The 20,190-nt window shown below is 40.2% G+C and overlaps 1 protein-coding gene across 4 annotated transcripts in view; it reads right to left on the reverse strand.

Annotated features, from left to right (window-relative positions):
• The window catches only part of neb (nebbish), a 468,801-nt gene that overhangs the window by 334,321 nt on the left and 114,290 nt on the right, over positions 1-20,190 (reverse strand). For all 4 annotated transcript variants that reach the window (XM_067145417.2, XM_068227214.1, XM_068227215.1 and 1 more), the window contains one exon: positions 14,936-15,052. In XM_067145417.2, the coding sequence (XP_067001518.2) occupies positions 14,936-15,052 (117 nt within the window). The remainder of the gene's footprint in view (positions 1-14,935; positions 15,053-20,190) is intronic.

Consider the following 20,190-nt stretch of genomic DNA (forward strand, 5'->3'; position numbering starts at 1 on the left):
CATTATTACTAATAATATTATTAATATGTGACACTTTCCAGGAAACCAAACCTTACAATGGAAAATATCATTTTGGGTTTATTTTATATTTGAAAGTACATGAATATGCAATAATTTTCATGAAAAACCAGAAGTTTCTAGCTTAAAAACTGTTCACTTCATGTAACCTTGAAATTGTAAGGAAGAATTGATTGAATTTCAAGAAAATCGATTGGAAAATGGAGTATAGCATCCTGATAACATATTAAGGATTTAAGGAAATCTGAGTATTTCACTCAATAAAGGAATATCAGCTATGCATATTAAAATAATTTTCATAAATATTTAGGAGTTTTATTCTCTGCAAATTAAGTATGTAAGCATGTTCAAAATTTGGAAAAAAAAATATGTGAAAAAGGAAGTTTTAGTCTTGCTGCACTCATACATAAAGTAGTTGTCTTTAGATGTACAAATAAGGTAAGGATACAGTAATTATACTAGAAATGTTAATAAATAATAATAATAATAATAATAATAATCATCATCATCATAATAATGTTGGATATTTTAGAAGATTGTTCTAAAAGTACACACAGTCAGTATCCAATTAAGGATTTATATCACTAATCTGTCTTGTATCTTGTAATAACAAAACTGAACTGCTACTCAATTTTCTGGAATGTTCATTACATATGGCCTTTCCTTTCGCAAACACAATCCGTCTCCCTACTTGGCCCAGGTTTAGTGGCCTTAATGTCGCTTGGCTGTTGGCATGACAAATCGCCTGTTTCTGCTGTGCAGTACTCTCGAATGTTGTCAAACAGCTATTTGGTCCTTTCAACAGTCATGCCATCTACTCGCAACTTCCTAGGCAGATACTGAGGAAGATTATCTGCCTCACAAAATCTTCACATTTACAGTTTGATTGCACAATTTTTTGTTGACACATAATGTCCCTGGACATATTAGTTTTCACAGTGAAATGAATGAAAGATCATGTTGCCAGTCATACACATTTATTACCAGCTTGCCAGTTTCTTTTCCAATGATCACAGCCTTGTTAAGTTTTGTATGACAGACACGATATCTGTCAGTAAAGAAGTACGTGTCACATGGTACTTTTCATGAGATCAAAAGTCCAGTAAAAAAAATTTTCATGTGACCCCCTGAGAGAAAAGAAATCTTTATTTTTTCATGTAAACCTGACATAACACTCCACATAACGTTATTTTTTTAAATTTTATTTTGTGTGACATACTCGTCAGCATGAAGAAACACTGGTTAAAATTACCAGATATAAAAAATGCAGCCCAATAAATGTCTATAATATTGTAACTATGCACTACTTCGATGTACAAGCTGGTTATTTCATAAGAAACCATACCTTAAGTCACCAATGTTAAATTTCCACAGTGACTTAGGGTATAGTTTTATTAGACTGCACAGCTTGTTTCTACGGTTATTTTGAAGACTTTTCTGTATGGTCACGTCACCGTCACAGATAGTGTTCAGATCTAAAAAAAAATCAATATTTAATGATCATGATGATGATAATAAGCAACGGGAAACTACAGCCGTAACTAACTCCCGAGGACATGCAGCTCTCTCTGTATGAATGATCTACTGATGATGGCTTCCTCCCGCGTAAAATATTCCGGAGGTAAACTAGTCCCCCATTCGGATCTCCGGGTGGGGACTACAAGAGAGGGGGCGATCATCAGGAAGATGGATACTGACATTCTGAGAGTCGGAGCGTGGAATGCTAGAAGTTTGAATCGTTGTGGTAGGCTAGAGAATCTGAAAAGGGAGATGGATAGACCAAAGTTAGATGTAGTTGGTATAAGTGAAGTACGTTGGCAGGAAGAACAGGATTTTTGGTCAGGCGACTACCGAATTATCAACACAAAATCAAACAGGGGAAATGCAGGAGTTGGTTTAATAATGAATAAGAAAAATTGTCGTCAAGATAGGCACAAAACCAATGCCCACCACAATAGTGCAGGTCTACATGCCTACTAGTTCAGCGGATGAGGAAATTGAAAGAATATATGAAGAGATAGGAGATTTCATACAATATGTAAAAGGTGACGGGAATCTAAATGTGATGGGAGACTGGAATGCAGTAGTAGGCCAAGGAAGAGAAGGTAACACGGTAGGAGAATTTGGATTGGGACAAAGGAACGATAGAGGAAGTCGGCTGGTTGAATTCTGCACTGATCATAATTTAGTCCTTGCGAATACTTGGTTCAAACACCACAAACGACGGCTGTATACGTGGATGAGACCTGGAGACACTGGAAGATATCAAATAGACTTTATTATGATTAGGCAGAGATTCAGAAACCTGCTGTTGGATTGCAGAACTTTCCCAGGAGCAGACGTGGACTCTGACCATGACTTGTTGGTCATGAAATGCCATCTGAAGTTGAAGAAATTGAAGAAAGGAAAGAATGCAAAAAGGTGGAATCTAGACAAGTTGAAAGAAAAGAGTGTGAGGGATTGTTTCAAGGAACATGTTGCACAAGGGCTAAATGAAAAGGCTGAAGGATACACAATAGAGGAAGGGTGGATAGTCATGAAAAATGAAGTCAGTAGGGCTGCTGAAGAAATATTAGGAAGGAAGAAAAGCTCAAAAAAGAATCAGTGGATAACTCAGGAGATACTAGAGCTGATTGATGATTGACAAAAATACAAGAATGCTAGAAATGAAGAGGGCAGGAAAGAATACAGGCGATTAAAGAATCAAGTGGATAGAAAGTGCAAGGCAGCTAAGAATGGCTGAAGTAGAAGGAGAAGTGCAAGGATGGCGAAAGGTTGTATGGTCCTGGGAAAATCAAGGAAACCTTTGGAGAAAGGAAATCCAGGTGTATGAATATTAAGAGCTCAGATGGAAAGCCACTTCTAGGGAAAGAAGACAAAGCAGAAAGATGGCAGGAGCATATCCAACAGTTGTATCAAGGTAAAGGTGTAGATAATTTGGTTCTGGAACATGAAGAGGCTGTTGATACTGATCATATGGGAGACCCAATTTTGAGGTCAGAGTTTGACAGAGCTGTGAGTGACCTAAATAGGAACAAGGCACCTGGAATTGATGACATTCCCTCTGAATTACTGACTGCCTTAGGAGAAACCAGCATGGCAAGGTTTATTCTATTTAGTGTGTGAGATGTATAAGACAGGAGAAGTCCCATCCGATTTTCGGCAGAGTAATGTTCTACCTATTCACAAGAAAGCCAGTGCTAACAAGTGTAAAAACTACCGCACCATTAGTTTAGTATCTCATGTCTGCAAAATCTTAACACGTATTATTTCCAGAAGAATGGAAAAACAAGTTGAAGCTGAGTTGGGAGAAGATCAATTTGGCTTCAGAAGAAATGTAGGAACACGTGAAGCAATCCTGACTTTACGTCTGATCATAGAGGATTGAATCAAGAAGGACAAGCCCACGTACATGGCATTTGTAGATCTAGAAAAGGCATTCGATAATGTTGATTGGACCAAGCTATTTCAAATTCTGAAGGTGACTGGGATCAGATACCGAGAACGAAGAATTATCTACAATCTGTATAAGAATCAGTCTGTAGTGATAAGAATCGAGGGCTTTGAAAAAGTAGCAGCAATCCAGAAAGGAGTGAGGCAAGGCTGCAGTTTGTCCGCCCTTTTCAATCCTTACATAGAACAGGCGGTAAAGGAAATCAAAGAGGAATTTGGAAAGGGAATCACAATCCAAGGAGAGGAAATCAAAACCTTGAGATTTGCCGATGATATTGTTATTTTATCTGAGACTGCAGAAGATCTTGAGAAGCTGCTGAATGGTATGGATGAAGTCTTGGGTAAGGAGTACAAGATGAAAATAAATAAGTCCAAAACAAAAGTAATGGAGAGCAGTCGAACGAAGGCAGGTGATGTAGAAAATATTAAATTAGGAAATGAAGTCTTAAAGGAAGTAGATGAATATTGTTACTTGGGTAGTAAAATAACGATGGCAGAAGTAAGGAGGACATAAAATGCAGACTAGCACAAGCAAGAAAGAGCTTTCTTAAGAAAAGAAATCGCTTACTTCAAACATTGAAATAGGAATTAGAAAGATATTTTTGAAGACTTTTGTGTGAAGTGAAACGTGGATGATAACTAGCTCAGAAAGAAAAAGAATAGAAGCTTTTGAAATGTTGAAGGCGAAATGGATGGAGGAGATCGATTTGGCTAAATTTGACGAAAAGAAGAGATAGAATGATAGGACACATCTTAAGACACCCAGGACTTGTTCAGTTGGTTTTTAAAGGAAGTGTAGGTGGTAAGAACAGTAGGGGTAGACCAAGGTATGAGTATGACAAGCAGATTAGAGCAGATGTAGAATGCAATAGTTACGTAGAAATGAAAAGGTTAGCACAGGATAGGGTGGCATGGAGAGCGGGATCAAACCAGTCTATGGACTGATGACTCAAACAGCAACACAATAATAATACGAATAATGTTATTTGTTCTTACGCCTTTTTCGTTCATGGCATAAAATTTTGTTATGCGAGTTATGATATAATTTCCTGGAGGGCATCACCTATGTGATCTGCAGGTAACAGGGCAACTCTTATGATTACAGAAAGTATACACCTAGTATTTATATTTACTTATGAAACAGTGACAATAACTAAAACATTATACTTTTAAGCAATAGGAGGAGAGAAGGGAAACCATGCACTACACATTCATCAAGAGATTCATCAAGGGAAGAGTTGCAGTGTATGTACCGTTTGCCTTACAGGTCAGCAAAGTATGAAATACATATCGATCGGTGGATTGCTAGAAGCCTACTGTTCAGAGCAAGAGGCACCTTCCCTAGTCAGACAACCACCTTACCACAAAATTTGAAAGTACCATTCAGTGAATTAGAAAAATAGTAATACTTATTCCGAGGGACTCTACAAAACATTCATTCCCATCTATATCTCTGAATAATTGACATTCCTCACCCACACCCCTAGAAAAAAGGAAGACAATAACAGCATTAATAATTATTAATTTTCCACTTTTTAAAATGTTTTTAAATTCTATTGAAATTGTAATCTTGGCTGTAATAATAATAACAATAATAACAATGACAATAACAATAATAATAATAACAATAATATTTTGCTTTACGTCCCACTAACGACTTTTTCGGTTTTCGGAGATGCTGATGTGCCGGAATTTAGTCCCGCGGGAGTTCCTTTACGTGCTAGGAAATCTACCGCCACGAGGCACCTTCAAATACCACCGGACTGAGCCAGGATCGAACCTGCCACGTTGGGGTCAGAAGGCCAGCACCTCAACCGTCTGAGCCACTCAGCCCGGCTTTGACCGTATTCTGGATGTGAATGGTCACCCTCACTGGAGGACGGACAATTTATTATTTAATAAATCTCTCTAACACAATAATGGTGCAAATTAACTATGAGAAAGAAGCTTTTGTTCTACAATCACAATTACAACTAGTTTCCATGAATAATGCAAGAGAATCAATGGCTCAAGCTCACCTCTGCACGAATACCACAATCTAATACAGTTGTGAAGCTCTGCTCATTTTTTCATCCATGTGACTGCGGTGCTCCACGTGGTCAGCAAGGTGCTGGTCTACTGGAACGTGCAAGATGGTGTAAGCTTTGCGAAGTAATCAAGTGGTAATTCCATTACAGATGATTGATTTTCTGTTAAATTAATATGGAGATGTGTGTAGTGCAATAAACTGCTCAACTGCAAGAAGAAGACACTAGAGCTATCATTCCTTAGGTTTCCTGAAGATCCTGGAAAGTAAAGCTTGAACTACTGTTTATATTTTGGGTAGTCCGGCTCCATCGCTAAGTGTTTAGTGTGCTGGCCTTTGGTCAAAGGGGTCCCAGGTTCGATTCCCGGCAGGGTCAAGAATTTTAACCATCAATGGTTAATTTCGCTGGCACGGGGGCTGGTTGTATCAGTCATCTTCACCATCATTTCATCCTCATCATGACGCGCAGTTCTCCTACAGAAATCAAATCAAAAGACCTGCACCTGGCTAGCCGAACATGTCTGTGGAAAGTCCCGGCACTAAAAGCTATACTCCACTTCATTTTTATTTTTGGATAATAGAACAATAGAAATGTAACTTCAGATAAGTAGGTATTTCATCTGTCAATGATCCTGAAGTGTAACTCAATGGGAAATCCCTGTAATTATGAATACGTAGCAGTGTTTTAATTTTTCAGGTGTAGAAAATGGGTTCTAAATAGTAGAAGGGCTGATTTAATGACGAAAATTTTGAACTATTTGTACAATAACAAAGATATGTTTAAATCATTTTGAAGACAGCCAGTTTATGTCAGCAGAGAAGAAGAATTAGTATGGAATGCAGTTCCATTTCAAATGAACCTCCGTAGATTTCTTCAATATGAAAGTTATCGATTAGAAATAGTTAACTCATGTCAAAGAAGCAGAAATTGTCTTGTAGGTAGTTGAGAAGCAATGAGAGATCAGGGACAGTTGTTACAGCTTTCCTGTACGTTTAAGGAGAGTGCTCACAAGCTTGATGTCTTACACTATTAATTCCCTAGTGGAAATACCTGATTTCACACATGAATTCTGTGAAGGTACCTTGTTATTACAGCTGAAATTATGTAAAACTAAGATTATATATATTTTTTTTTGCTAGGGGCTTTACGTCGCACCGACACAGATAGGTCTTATGATGACGATAAGATTATATTACGCTGTCAAATGTTGATATGAAAGTTTCCAGAGCCATAGAAAAAACAAGAAGTACTTAAAATTCAGTCATTTAGGTTGCTGAGATCTTTGAATATTATTGGAATTGTCTTTAGTTCATTACTATTTTTCTGATTTATGTGAAATTACCAAATTCAGTTCAACAATGAGGTTCTAAAAGTGGCTAAGACCTTAACTAGAGCGGTGTGATCGAAAATAAACTATTGTCGTTTTCCACTGGTATTATTACCAAGCTGTAGTATAAGTAGTCGAGTACATCATGTTTTCTTAAAATGTACGATTAATACAGTTGTTTAGTTTATACTGTAGTTTATAATTTATATGGGAAGGTACAATCGGCTGTTGGGTACAGAACTTGTTCAGCTTGCTGGCTGCTGCGGGCACTGGCATTGTTACGCCTGTCAACAGGATGCTATTTCATCACTAGGAAGCTTTGTGACTGTGTATATTAGACTGTGCTAATACCATGAACATCAAAGGTTCATTTAAAACATTGTACTGTATACTCTTATGAAGTGACTAAGGGAGCTATTTACTTCCTTAGAAAATCTGGAAGTTGCTAACAAACCTCCAATATATACTATATGAGAGCAGATTTTGTTTCCGTTTCCGGATCAGACAGGTTCCGCTAAACATAGGTAAACTTACATCAATATTAAACCATAATTCACAGGACCAAGATTATTTCCTGATATGGACAGTTTTCTGGTTGGTAAAGATTGCACCAAAGGCAGGTTTTACTATATAAAGCTGATGAAAGAGGAAGGTGTATTTTGATAAACTATTGAATGTGGGGAATTATGCAGAAGAGACTGTAGTAATACGGTGTGATAACCATGTTAGAGGTGGAATTAGCAGTCCATAAAATGAAAAGGGATGACCGAAATTAGTATGGAAATGATGAAGGCTGGTAGACCTATTGGATTACAACGGGTATACAGATTGTGAAGTGCATATGGAAACAGAAATGTGTGACAGAAGACTGGGGAGAGGGAATAATAATACCACCCCAGTCTTTAAGAAGGGAGACAATAACATTTGTGATAATGATAGAGGAATGTCACTCTTATCACAAGTGACAAAAATACTGGAAATAATATTAGAGAGGAGAATGAAAAGAATGAAGGAGAGTTGCAAGAGGAACAGTATGGCTTTTGAAGTGGAAGATCTACGGTGGACCCAATCTTCAGCATGAAGCAATTAATGGAGAAGAATTGGGAATATAGAAAGGATCTGGTCATGCCATTCATAGATCTAATAAAGGCATATGACAGTTTTTCAAGGGAGAAGGTTTGGGTATCCATGTTCAAAGAGACTGGGTAGACAAACTGTAGAAATGGTGCAAGCAATGTACAAAAACTGTGTCAGCAGCATACAGACTCAGTTTGGGAAGACAGAACGGTGTGCAGTCGCCTCCTTTTGTTTTTAATGGTTATGGATAAAACTGTAAAGGAAACAAAAGAAGTACATGGGAATAAGAACATGAAGTTATTACTATTTACAGACTATATTGTGGTCTGGGGAATAAATGTCAAAGAAGTACAAGAAAAAATTGATGCACTGAACAATAAAATTGAAAAGTATCAAAATCAATGCAAAAAAGCAAGACCATGGTGATATATGAGGAGAAAGACAAGGGAAAGGCATTGTGAAAATTGGTTGACAATTTTTAAAAAACTAAAGAGTGAATTAATGCTGAATACAAGGCTGGAGATGGAGATTAGCAAGAGGGCGCAACAGAGCAATGCATTCTACCAGATGGGAGAAAACTTACCTAAAATAAGAAAGTACCATGGAAGTATAAAGAAATAATGTATAAAATGTATTATGCACCGATACTGGCCTACGCAGCTGAGACCTGGACAATGACAAGTATGGAGAAAGACAAGGAAAGGCAGATGGAGAAACAAAGATGTGAGAAGGCTCGGAATGGAAAACCTAACTGAGAAAAATGATAGGAGTAAACCGAGATGGTTTGGACATGTAAAGAGGATGGAGGAGGAAGAAATACCAAAACAGATGATGGAAATAAGGGGAAAAAGTGAGAGGGAGACCTAGAACAAGGTGGATTGATTCAATACAGAGGAGTGCAAGAAGAAGAAACCTGGACTGGGACAAAATGATGGAGGAGGAATGGTGGAAGGGGAGAAGGTGCAGACGTGCCATAAATGCCCTGATCCAGCATGAGCTGGGTAAGGGGGAAGGAGGATGATGATTATGAAGACGATGTAACTGCCTTGACACTTTACTGTACTTTAATTACTATGAAAGTTATGAATCTCATTATAAAACCATATTGGATTTCAGAATAAGAAGTTATTATGATAATAAAAACCACCTTTCCAATAAATAACAATCCTTTGTATTTAGGATAAAACCATTAGATATATAATTAGGACATGTTTCGCTCATGCTTCGTGAGCATCATCAGCTAGAAATAACTTAATCCAAGGTAGGCCAGGGCTCTGATCCCAGTATATATATATAATGTAAAAATATCTAATAATACATTGATAAAATAGGTTTCCAGCAATAGGTCAACACATCTCTGACTCCAACAACAAGTTTACCGACATTGAACATGATTTAGAGATCCTTCAAATGGCCAATAAAGGGCCTCTCATGAATATAATTGAAAATTGTTTTATCCATTTCGATCAACACTTTAATCCTAACTTCAACTTATTACTTATATATTTCTGAGAAGCCTAATATCCTTTTCGATTTCTTAATTAACTTGTTTAAAAATATCAGATTTCCAAACACTAGCGCTATCTTTCAAGCCATGTGCAATATGTATCCCCGTCACTTACCCCCACTACCTCATCCCTCTGCTCCACCATAGCCCTACTCCTCGGCTTTAGTTCCTCCTCTTTCCCCTTCTCCCCTCACTCCCTTCCCCTCCGCTACTCTGCATCCATTATTGCTCTCTTCATTAGCCCAGCTCCTCTCCTTTCAATATCTGTGCCATCACGCTGCGCAAGGTGAGTTCGCCTCTTTTCCCTTATCTTTCGTTTTGCTATGTGCATTTATATCACGCCTAATTTGGCTTTCAATCTTTTCGTCAAGTCCCCATGTTTCCATACTGAACTGGGAATCACGATGTTGATTCAAATTATGATCTTCACACGACCACATTGTTGACTTCGAAACCACCTGAATTAAGCCTGTTAATTACTGCAACTTAAGAGAACAAGGTTTATTCTTCCCACTGATAACATATGTTACCTTATGATCTATGCACCTCAAGCTGGACTATTCTCTTGTTTATCAAGACTCAACAACTGGGATACCGTCTCAAAAATTTTTATATTTTACGGTCAGACGCACCTCATCATTTCAACTGGTTATAATCTAACAGTGACTTTATAGGTGCTGTCATGTGTTTTAGATGGTCATACACACCATACCCTCATCATTTTAACGTTACATTTAAAATTTGCCTTAGTAGGTGCATTCAAGTGTTGTATATAGATGCACCTTATGTTCTACAAACCTCAAGCTGGACTATTTTCTCGTGTATCATACCCTAACAATTGTTTTACCTTCTCTGATTTGGTTTCATTGTTTTAACTTGTTACAATTTAACTTTTAACATTAATCCTTGTATTTGCTGTCATGTGTTTTATATTTTAAGTAGTCATAGTCTAACATTTGTCTTGTAGGTGCTATCATGTGTTATATACTGCTATTTGATAAGTTGTATTTTGCTCAATTGATTCATTGGCTGATGATAACGCTCAATGAGTGTCGAAACTAGTACCAATCTTCTTTAAACGTTATGTGATATATACTCACATCAATAAACATTCATGATATTGAAGAGGTGGACCTTTAACAGTTTCATTTTACTGTGCTCACAAGTAATTTGCAATGTTTGGCAGCAATGTGTGAGGATGATCTCTCCAGACTATCTCAGTACGTGCATAACTTTAGTCCAGACTAAAGCAAGACTAGGGAAGGTTTATGAATAGCACCCCGAAATTTTCTTCTGACATGGAGTGATGTGCCAGAATCTGTGTTAAATTCATGTGCGGTGGTTGATGACTATCTTGAATGTGCTTTTGTATCTGGGAGTCTTTAGAAGAAAATTGCAGACTTTTTTAAAAACTGAAGCCCTTAACATAGTGCAGGCGTTACTAGAATAATCACTAATCTGATATACAGAAACCCTCTTGCAATTACTGTAGGCCTACAGCATTACTTCATGTCCACATATCCTAATTTTCCTATAATCTAATAAATATTAAGTTGTTTTATATGTATATTCAGGCTGAAGTAATGTAGATCCTACATCAGATATAACAGGCAAGTTCTTAATAATTGATATATTTCAGTATAAGAAAATCTCACTATAACAAATTAATTTTTGAGGTCCCCAAAAGTTTGTTATACTGTTATTTTACTGTATTCTAATAGTCATCTTAATAGATGCTGATGTGTCAGTTTCATCAAGCAAGAGTTCTTTTAAGTTTAACATTACGAGTGAAGATGTTAACAATGGATATGTAAAGGAACAGATGCTGGCAATGTGAGCAGAACAAGAACACAGTAGGAATATACTTGTCAAATGTAAGAGAATGCAGAAATGAAACTAAAGAAGACATCCAACAGAAAGGAGAACATGAAACTGTTATAGCAGAAGTAAAACTATTGAAATAGGGAAATGGGAAGAGTTCTGGAAACAGAACAGAACCAAATAGCACTAAAAGTGCTGAACCATTGGGATTTTGGTGAATACAAAGAGACATACGAATATATGGAAAGAAAATAGGTAAATAGGTACCACAGGAATGGCAAGGAGCAGTTTAAAAGAAAAAAAGTATTAAAAAATCAAATAAGAATCGCAATTCTATCTGGAGTTGCCAAAATCGGAAAGATTACTAGAAAGAGTATTGTAATCACAAAGACGCACACACGAGATGCTGTCAATTGAGTAGACTGTTTTATTTACAAATTATATACACATTATACACACACATTAATGAACCACCATCTTGAACAACTGCCACATTAGCATGTCAACCAACTACCAATACAACAAAATCACACGTTCACACACTGAATTCGACTTACGACTCACACTCGCAATTCAACTGAACAATGCAAGACTGTCTCTTTATGAAACTTGCCTGGGCAGGCTTCTAGAAAAGCATGACACAGCATGCTTTCTCGTATCTCCAATAACCTATATACAAATGGATAGAACATTTTGTAAAACTCGACTGACAAAGGTGCGTTCTTCTAGACTATTACCCTGTGTTGCACAACATTACATTGGATTTATACAGCACATTTACAGTTAATAATAAATTATACACCATTAATTGTGTGTTCTTACATTAAATAAAGTCGTATTAATAAACGTACAGTAGAAGTATTGTGACATAACCTCACATGTTTTGTTACACAAGACAGATCATACAACAAACAACTAATAAATAATACGACTATGATTCATACCAAATAAAGTCCGTACTGACAACCTGTCGTACATAACTACATAGCTATAGTAATAATAATAGGCGTAAACAACCTCATAGCCATACCTCACAAGTCATGGTAATAATAATAATAATAATAATAATAATAATAATAATAATAATAATAATAATAATTGTTACCGTGTTTTAGTGGTAGGTAGAGGTGAAAGAAGGTGCGGGCGTGAACGGGTCTCAAACTACGGAATCAAAGTTAATGTAAAATTTAACAAGGTTATATTTTCTTTTCAAAAACAAAGAAATAACAAGCATGGCAGGTACAAAGTAGCAAGTCCAAAGGGTAGTTACAATATTTACAGGATTTGGGCTTCGCGCCCTGACTTCACAATGCTTGGGCAATCAGCTCAGTTTTACCCCAAACACAAGTTTCAACAGAGGGGCAGAAAACCCCATTCATGCCTAGGAGTCCTTGCTCCAAATTACACTGAAAAGCCTCCACGAGGCATACAACACTCAATTTTCAAAAGAGCCACACGCTCTCAACTTTAAGCCTCTCAAAGGCCACACCAAACTCCACCTTCGAGTTGTCCTCACTGGACATAGACACAGGGGTAAAATACCCAACCTACTGAGGTCTATTAAATGAAAAGGGGCAATTACATGACCTCTAAAATAACAATTTGAGAGGAGGCGATCTGCACTCCTAATACACTTGTTTTTAAAACCTAATCTGGCTCTAGGCCACTAATGCAAGGGCTAATCCCATACTACAGAGGTGACTTTAGAAAAGAGCAATTTGTTTTACGTTAACGAAGAATAGGTTGAGAAAATAAGTTCACCTCAAAACAATGTGAGTGGGAGCTCGAGAGGGGTAGCACTCTCTATCCCAATATGCAGCTTTAAAAGAGAATAGATGAAAAGATTGGTTACATTTTAGGAAAAGGTTACATGGTGGAAACGCTTCGAACCCGCTCCGAGAGTTAAACTGCCAACCTAGCAAGAAAAGAAGTTATTAAGAGGCCATTACCTGGTGTTGAACAGCTGGAGAAGAAAGAGGCGCTTCCCGCCCCCTGCTATGTACTTTACACACTGAAAGATGGAACAGAAGTGGCCCGGAGACCCAAACATCAGCAGTTTAAATACTCTCGCGGAAGGTTCTAGGCGTTTTAGGGAAGAGAACACCCGCCCACAATCACTTTATTGGCTAGGGTACAGAAACATATCCAAGTTGGGGGAAGATACATCGGATTGGTCGGAAATTACTCAAAGAAATTCGGGATTGGATAAATCTAAAACAAGGGGAAAAAGAGGGGTATACAGCCAACTTAAACAATAACAGAAAGAAATTTAACCAGAAACCAACTTTTGAAATAAAATTTTCTCCAAAGAACAGTTCTTTTTCTTCGCACTAGGGTGCACTATTGTTGATCTTCGGTAGTGTCCTCTAGAAGAGAAAGTTCACACTTCTTACTACAAGCAAAACAAAAATACGTCGAAAATGACACAGTTCAAAAACTCCAAAATTTCCAGGTAGAGACATCTTCTGAGAAACTTGAAAATTAATACCATCAATAAGGTTCAGAGTTCCTCCAGCAGAGGAGTTTCAATTGGCGCACATTTTAAATTAGCGGCGTGGAGGTGTACCGCCCGGTACAATAATAATAATAATAATAATAATAATAATAATAATAATAATAATATCTACTAATCGAGCCCGATATTTTCACTATTTACCCATGGGTTTATAGAATTGTTTCCTCCAAGTTATACTAGTCCATTATACACTTGCATCAAGAGGAAAGATGGACATGCAAATTGCAGAAAAGTTTGCTTTTAGAAGAAGATTAATGAAAGAGCACAATGTTAACATATGGTAAAGCGGTGTGATTATGCAAAAGAATTGATGATGACATTTACTAATTTAAAAAAGGCCCATGATAGTGACTCCACACAAAATCTTTGGGAAAGTCTAGTGTGTAAAGGTATTACAAAAGAAAAACTACAAATGGTTGAAGCAATGGAATTTAAATGTAGCAACTATGTGATGACACAAAAAATGACTGTCTTGTTTATGCTTTATAGTGATGGATGACATTGTGAGAGCAGAATATCGTCGCTGCCGGGACAAAACCTCCTATGTGTTAATATTTTTGGAGATATACTGACCCGCAGCACATACATTATGAAGAGCGAGAATGCCTTGACAACTGTCACACAATATTGCACCTTAGATGACAGAACCTTACCGGCCAAAGTTCTAAGCTAAAATATTTCACATAGGAGGTTTTGTCCGGGCAACGACGATATGCAGCATGTGTAGGGACAAGGAAGGGTTATTTATTGATTTGGAGAAGGATGAGACTGAAGTCCAAAAGCAGCTTGAAACAGTACATAAGAAGTTAGAAGAGTGTAGAATCAATGTAGAGGAAAGCAAGGCAGTGGTTTTTACTTCGAGGGGATCTATAACTAGACGCCTCTGAACACTTACCATAGGAGGAAATGGAATAAAGGTACTGACTGGGTGAAAAAAAAAATGAAAGGGTCATGAATATAAAACTGAACAATGAAGGTAGAATTCTGAAACAAATTTTGAAAGTACAGATAAAAGAAAAGAAAGGAACAAAAGAACCCCCAATTATGATGGCTGGGAACATGGTACTGGATAATATTAAGAGGAAATGATACTGTAAAAGTGATCTGTCTCATTCGGTCTTCTAATATCTAAAATATGCCTATTATGGCCTCCATGATTCCGTATGTTCAAGTAAAAGTTAAATTCTTACCCTGAGCCTATCGCCACTGGCACATGTTTGGGAAAGACGTTCACTTCCTGCCAAATCAACCAGGCTGATTTTGCTCCTTAGATTGCTCACATGATGTTCTTCCATGATCTTTTCATCCTAAAACAAGAAATATGACATTTCAAGATCCAGAGCTTGCATTCTTCAATTTAAACAAGCAGAGGACTGCCTTGTATTAATGAGGTATTCTCTCTCTCACAATTTATCAAAGAACTACAAACAATACAATGAACTGGTGCATAACAATTATATAGATTTGTATGGAGAATGTTAGGATATAATAAAACTGTATGCTTGACAAAGATTGTGGGTAATTTTAGGTATGGAAAAATGGAGTAAATTAAAAATTAACATTAAAAAATATTCAAACACGTAGTTCTTCTGAACAGTACGATACTAATCGCTGTATCTCCCTCTGTAAATTATTTAAATATGTAATCAAGAACAATAAGGTAGGCAACAATGATTCACAGAATTCTTGTCTATTTGTTTTACATCACATCAACAAAGACATGGAATAGGATAGGAAAGGACTAGGAAAACATTGAAAACCATCTTCATGGCTGCTAACAATGAGGTGTGAAAGCACCATTTCCTAAATGCAAGCTAACAGCGACGTGACCTCAACTGCATAGCCAGCTTGCTCGGTAGAACTGAGAACCGTTTTAAATAACTGAAATGTATTCCACTGTGAATGTGAGTCTCCCCAAAACTATCAATGCTGAAGATGCTCTCCCAGAAACAGATGAAGACAATATATTGTTAATGTATTATTTTATTCTTGAAGAAAGGCTATCTTCAATTATTTGTTCTGCATGACGAATGAATAATAATTTCTGTATAAAATAAAATTTATTAACATTTTTGCTAAATTTATTCCAGACTACAGGGGACTAAACAAATGAGGTTCTACTGTACTTGGCCCGACTCCAGGCAAGACAGATAAAATGCAAAATGAACTCGCGTGACCGTTCCGCACAATGAACATGACTAAAAACGACAACACTCGATGTGAGCCTGCTTTTACATACTGTACCTGGTGATGCAGTTATAGTATCTTCACGGGTATAGCTTAAATACAAGTGTTTTAGTTTCATCTTCCAGAAAATTCATTGAGACACCAGATGAAAAGGACAAAAGAAACTGAGGAGGATGGGGGGGGGGGGAAGAACAGCTGATGGGTTGGTTTCCATACAGATGGAAGCCCTCACAACAATGCGCTCTACTAAAATAAAATTAAAGAGTGACATTATGCAGGATGTACAGGAACTGATTAAGGAAAAAAAATCAAAGAAATACCGCAGGTTGTGGAGACAGGGGTTCGACACCTGAAAGAAGAAGTGCCCTGCGTACGAGAGTGACAGCCATGGAGACTCGTGCTAAGACCACTAGCAGCGACAGCGGATCCAGCGCTGCGGAGGTACCCCCCCCCCCCCCCCCTGCTTAGAAGGGACCACATCTTGGAGGACATTCCGGGCCCAATTCGACACTGTATGTGTGCACAATGGTTGGACATCAGAGAAAAGGGCCGTGTACCTAATCGCTGGACTGCAAGGACCAGCAGCATAGATGCTACACAGCCTCCAGCCGGGTGCCACCTCCAAGGAGATTATTAGAGTGCTCCACAGCCAATACAGTGACCACCAGCTGGCAGCCACCTACCGAGTCCAGCTGAGGAAGAGGACCCAGCGCGCTAATGAGACGCTGCAGAAATTCATGCAAGGTGTGGAGCAGCTAGCCCACAAGGCTCTGAATGGACTGCCTCAGGACCACATTCAGCGGGAGGTAGCCTTTACATCCATTGATGGGAAGGCGACACTAAGATCCGTCAAAAGCTGATGCTCAGCGCGGAGCATAACCTCAGGGAGGCTGTCACGTTAGCCCTGAGGATGGAGGAAGTGAAGGGAACAGTAGTATCTTCACCAAAAGTATGAGCCGTGACAACCAAGGACGCGCCAGAGACCCCCACTGTTACAGGAGAACGACGCACGCCACTGCTGAGATGCTGATGCACCAATGAGATCACATGTTGGAAATGCGGCGAGCATGGCCACCTGTGGAGGAACTGCCATGTGCAGGCGGCCCCTGATCAGGGAAACAAGCAAGGTCTGATAAGGGGAGAGCTCGTTGGCACCGTCACTACCGTCCCTTCGATTCACACAAAAATGTGGTCACCGAGCAGAGCGATGACAGCTTGATCAACGACGGATGGCTCCAAGACAGGCCGTGCCGATTCACGATAGACACAGGAGTGGCATTAACCATCGCCAGGCTTGACATCACTGAGGGACAGCCAGAGAAGGAACCCAACCGCCCCTACACGCTGTGAATGGCCTCTGAAGACACCATCCCTGTCCTGAAGGAGGCCTGAGACCCTGGGACAATGATGCCTACGAGTCTGGGCCTTTGTTGCCGCCATCAGGGATGAGGTCATCCTGGGCCTAGACAGGCTACGAGCATATGAGGTGACTATGAACATGGGACGGTGTGTGTTGTGGCTCGGCAGACAAGAGGTAATGTTCCGACACCCAGGGACACAATCTCGAGTTGCGCGATTAATGCTGGCCAGCGACGAAGCGATACCAGCCAACAGCGAAATTATGGTGATGGCATGGTTAGAGCCACCTGTACAAAGTGATAGCATGCTCGTGGCACCCAGATCGCTGACTGCCGATCAAGGACTCTACCTGGCCAAGACAGTCGTTTTGGCACAAAGCTGTGTGCCGGTACGAATAGTGAATTCGACATCGCGGGAGCAGACGATTCCCAGCGAGATCGAGCTTGGGACTTGTGAACCAGTCACGTGGGCCGTGCCAGTGGACAACGAAGACGCACAGGCCTTGGAAGCAGGCAACGGATCGGATAAGCTCCGGAAGATTATATCTGATGGCCGGAAACATTTAGAGGCGGGAGAGCTCAGGAGGCTTAAGGAACTAATCCATGAATTCCGGGATATCTTCACTGCTACTGAAGGCAACTACAGAAACACAGATAGAGTGTAAAATTGCATTAACACTGGCGACACCGCTCTAATCCGACAGCCAACTCGTAGGGTACCCCTGGCGAAAAAGTTGGAAATCGACCAGATGCTGGGTGACATGAAGCAGCGGAGAGTCATCGAGGAGTTGAACAGCCCGTGGTCATTGCCAGTCGTACTGGTGAAGAAAAATAATGGTGAGCTCCACTTCTCTATCAATTACCGCAAGTTGAACGATGTCACAAAGAAGGACTGCTTCCCGTTACCTTGGATACATGACACCCAGGACATGTTATCTGGAACCCAGTGGTTTTCGACTTTGGACCTGAAGTGTGGGCACTCTCAAGTGGCGCTCCATCCGGAAGACAAAGAGAAGACGGCATTCCCAAGCGGCCAAGGGCTCTACCAGTTCACCGTGATGCCCTTCAGCCTCTGTAACCGCGCCAGCCACATTTGAGCTACTGATGGAGTCTGTACTGAGGGGGCTAACTCACTACACCTGCCTCGTGTATCTGGACGATATAAGTATTGTGGGACGGATATCCAGAGAGCACGTTGAGAACCTGCGGAGTGTGTTCCAGACACTACGTGGGGTTCACCTAAAGTTAAATCCCGGAAAATGACAGCTGTTCCAGAAGGAGGTGCGCTACCTGGACCACATCGTGTCATCGGAGGGAGTAGCCACGGTTCCGGAGAAGTTAGGAGCTGTCAGAGACTGTCCGGTGCTGAAGGACAAGAGAGAACTGAGGTGTTTCCTTGGCCTTCGCACGTGCTACCGCAGATTAATAACTGACTATGCAGGCATGTCAAAGCCTCTTACACTGCTCACCGAGGAGAAGAGGCCTTTCCAATGGTCAAGTAAGGCGCGTTCCGGACGCTGAAGGAGTGCCTGTGTATGGCACCCATCTTAGGATACTTGAAGCCTGGGGACAAGTTCACCATAGACACCAACGCCAGCAACACGAGAATTAGTGGGGTGCTGTCACAAGTGCAAGACGGCCAGGAGAAGGTGATTGCCTATTTCGGCAAAATGTTGTCAAAAGCTTGGAAAAATTACTGCGTGGCGCATAGGGAATTGTTAGCCATCATGAAGACCTTGGAGCACTTCCACAAGTATCTGTATGGGCAGCCTTTACATCTGCGCACCGACCACTCCGCATTGACATGGCTCTTAAGCTTCAGAAACCCAGGACAGACAGCTCGCTGGGTACAACGCCTTCACGAGTAAGACTTCAGCACTGAGCACCGACAAGGAAGAAAGTACTGCAACGCCAACGCTCTATAAAGAAGACCATGCCATGAGAACTGTGCACAGGCAGACATCATGAACGTCCAGGCCGTGGAGGACTCCACCACCTAAGGATGGGATCGAGATGCCATCAAGAGACACCAGCTGAAGGATGACGACATCAGGCTGATCTTACGGGAAGTCTAGTCAGGGCAGTGGCCGGAATGGAAAGAAATCGAACGCAGTCCAACTATAAGGCGTAATGGGCCCAGTGGTTATTTCCCATGGTTAGTGATGGGGTACTTACCTGTGAGTGGGAATCGACCAACTGAATGAATCAGATTGCCCAGCAAATAATTCCCAGGAGCATCAGAAAAGATGTGCTGATCGAGCTGCATGCAGGCACTACTGCCGGCCACTTACGACTGAATAAGACCCTAGATCGTACCCGACAGCGTTACTAGGGGCCAGATGATTCAGTATAATGTTGGAGCACCTTTAGAAAGGATTGCCATTGATGTCGCTGGACCATTCCCTAAATCCGACGCTGCATACTGTTACCTACTTCTGGCCATGGGCTACTTCACATAGTGACCGGAGGTCTACACCATTGCAAGTGATAAATATCATTATGGATCTTGAACCAAGAGGCATCAACACTGGCCGACGTCTTGGTCAAGAACTTCTTCTGCCGATTCGGTGTCCCGAGGAATCTGCATAGCGACCAAGGCAGAAACTTTAGAGTTGAGGCTGATGCAAGAGGTTCCTGCAGCACTTAAGAATGCAGAAGACCAGTACGACGCATCTCCACCCCCGGTCAAATGGCATGCGTTTTGTGAAAACCGTCGAGGAGCACCTCAGGAAGGTGGTTACGGCGCACCAGAGGGACTGGGACGAGAGGGTCCCATTCTTCTTTATGGCCTACTGAGCATCCACCCACGAAAAGATGGGCACGTCACCTGCCAACGTAGTCTTCGGAATGGAGCTCTGCCTGCCATCCAATGTTCGGGTCGGCACCGGACCAGCAGTAGC

This window comes from Anabrus simplex, chromosome 4 (genome assembly GCF_040414725.1).
Source record: "Anabrus simplex isolate iqAnaSimp1 chromosome 4, ASM4041472v1, whole genome shotgun sequence".
Classification (NCBI taxonomy): Eukaryota; Metazoa; Arthropoda; class Insecta; order Orthoptera; family Tettigoniidae; genus Anabrus; species Anabrus simplex.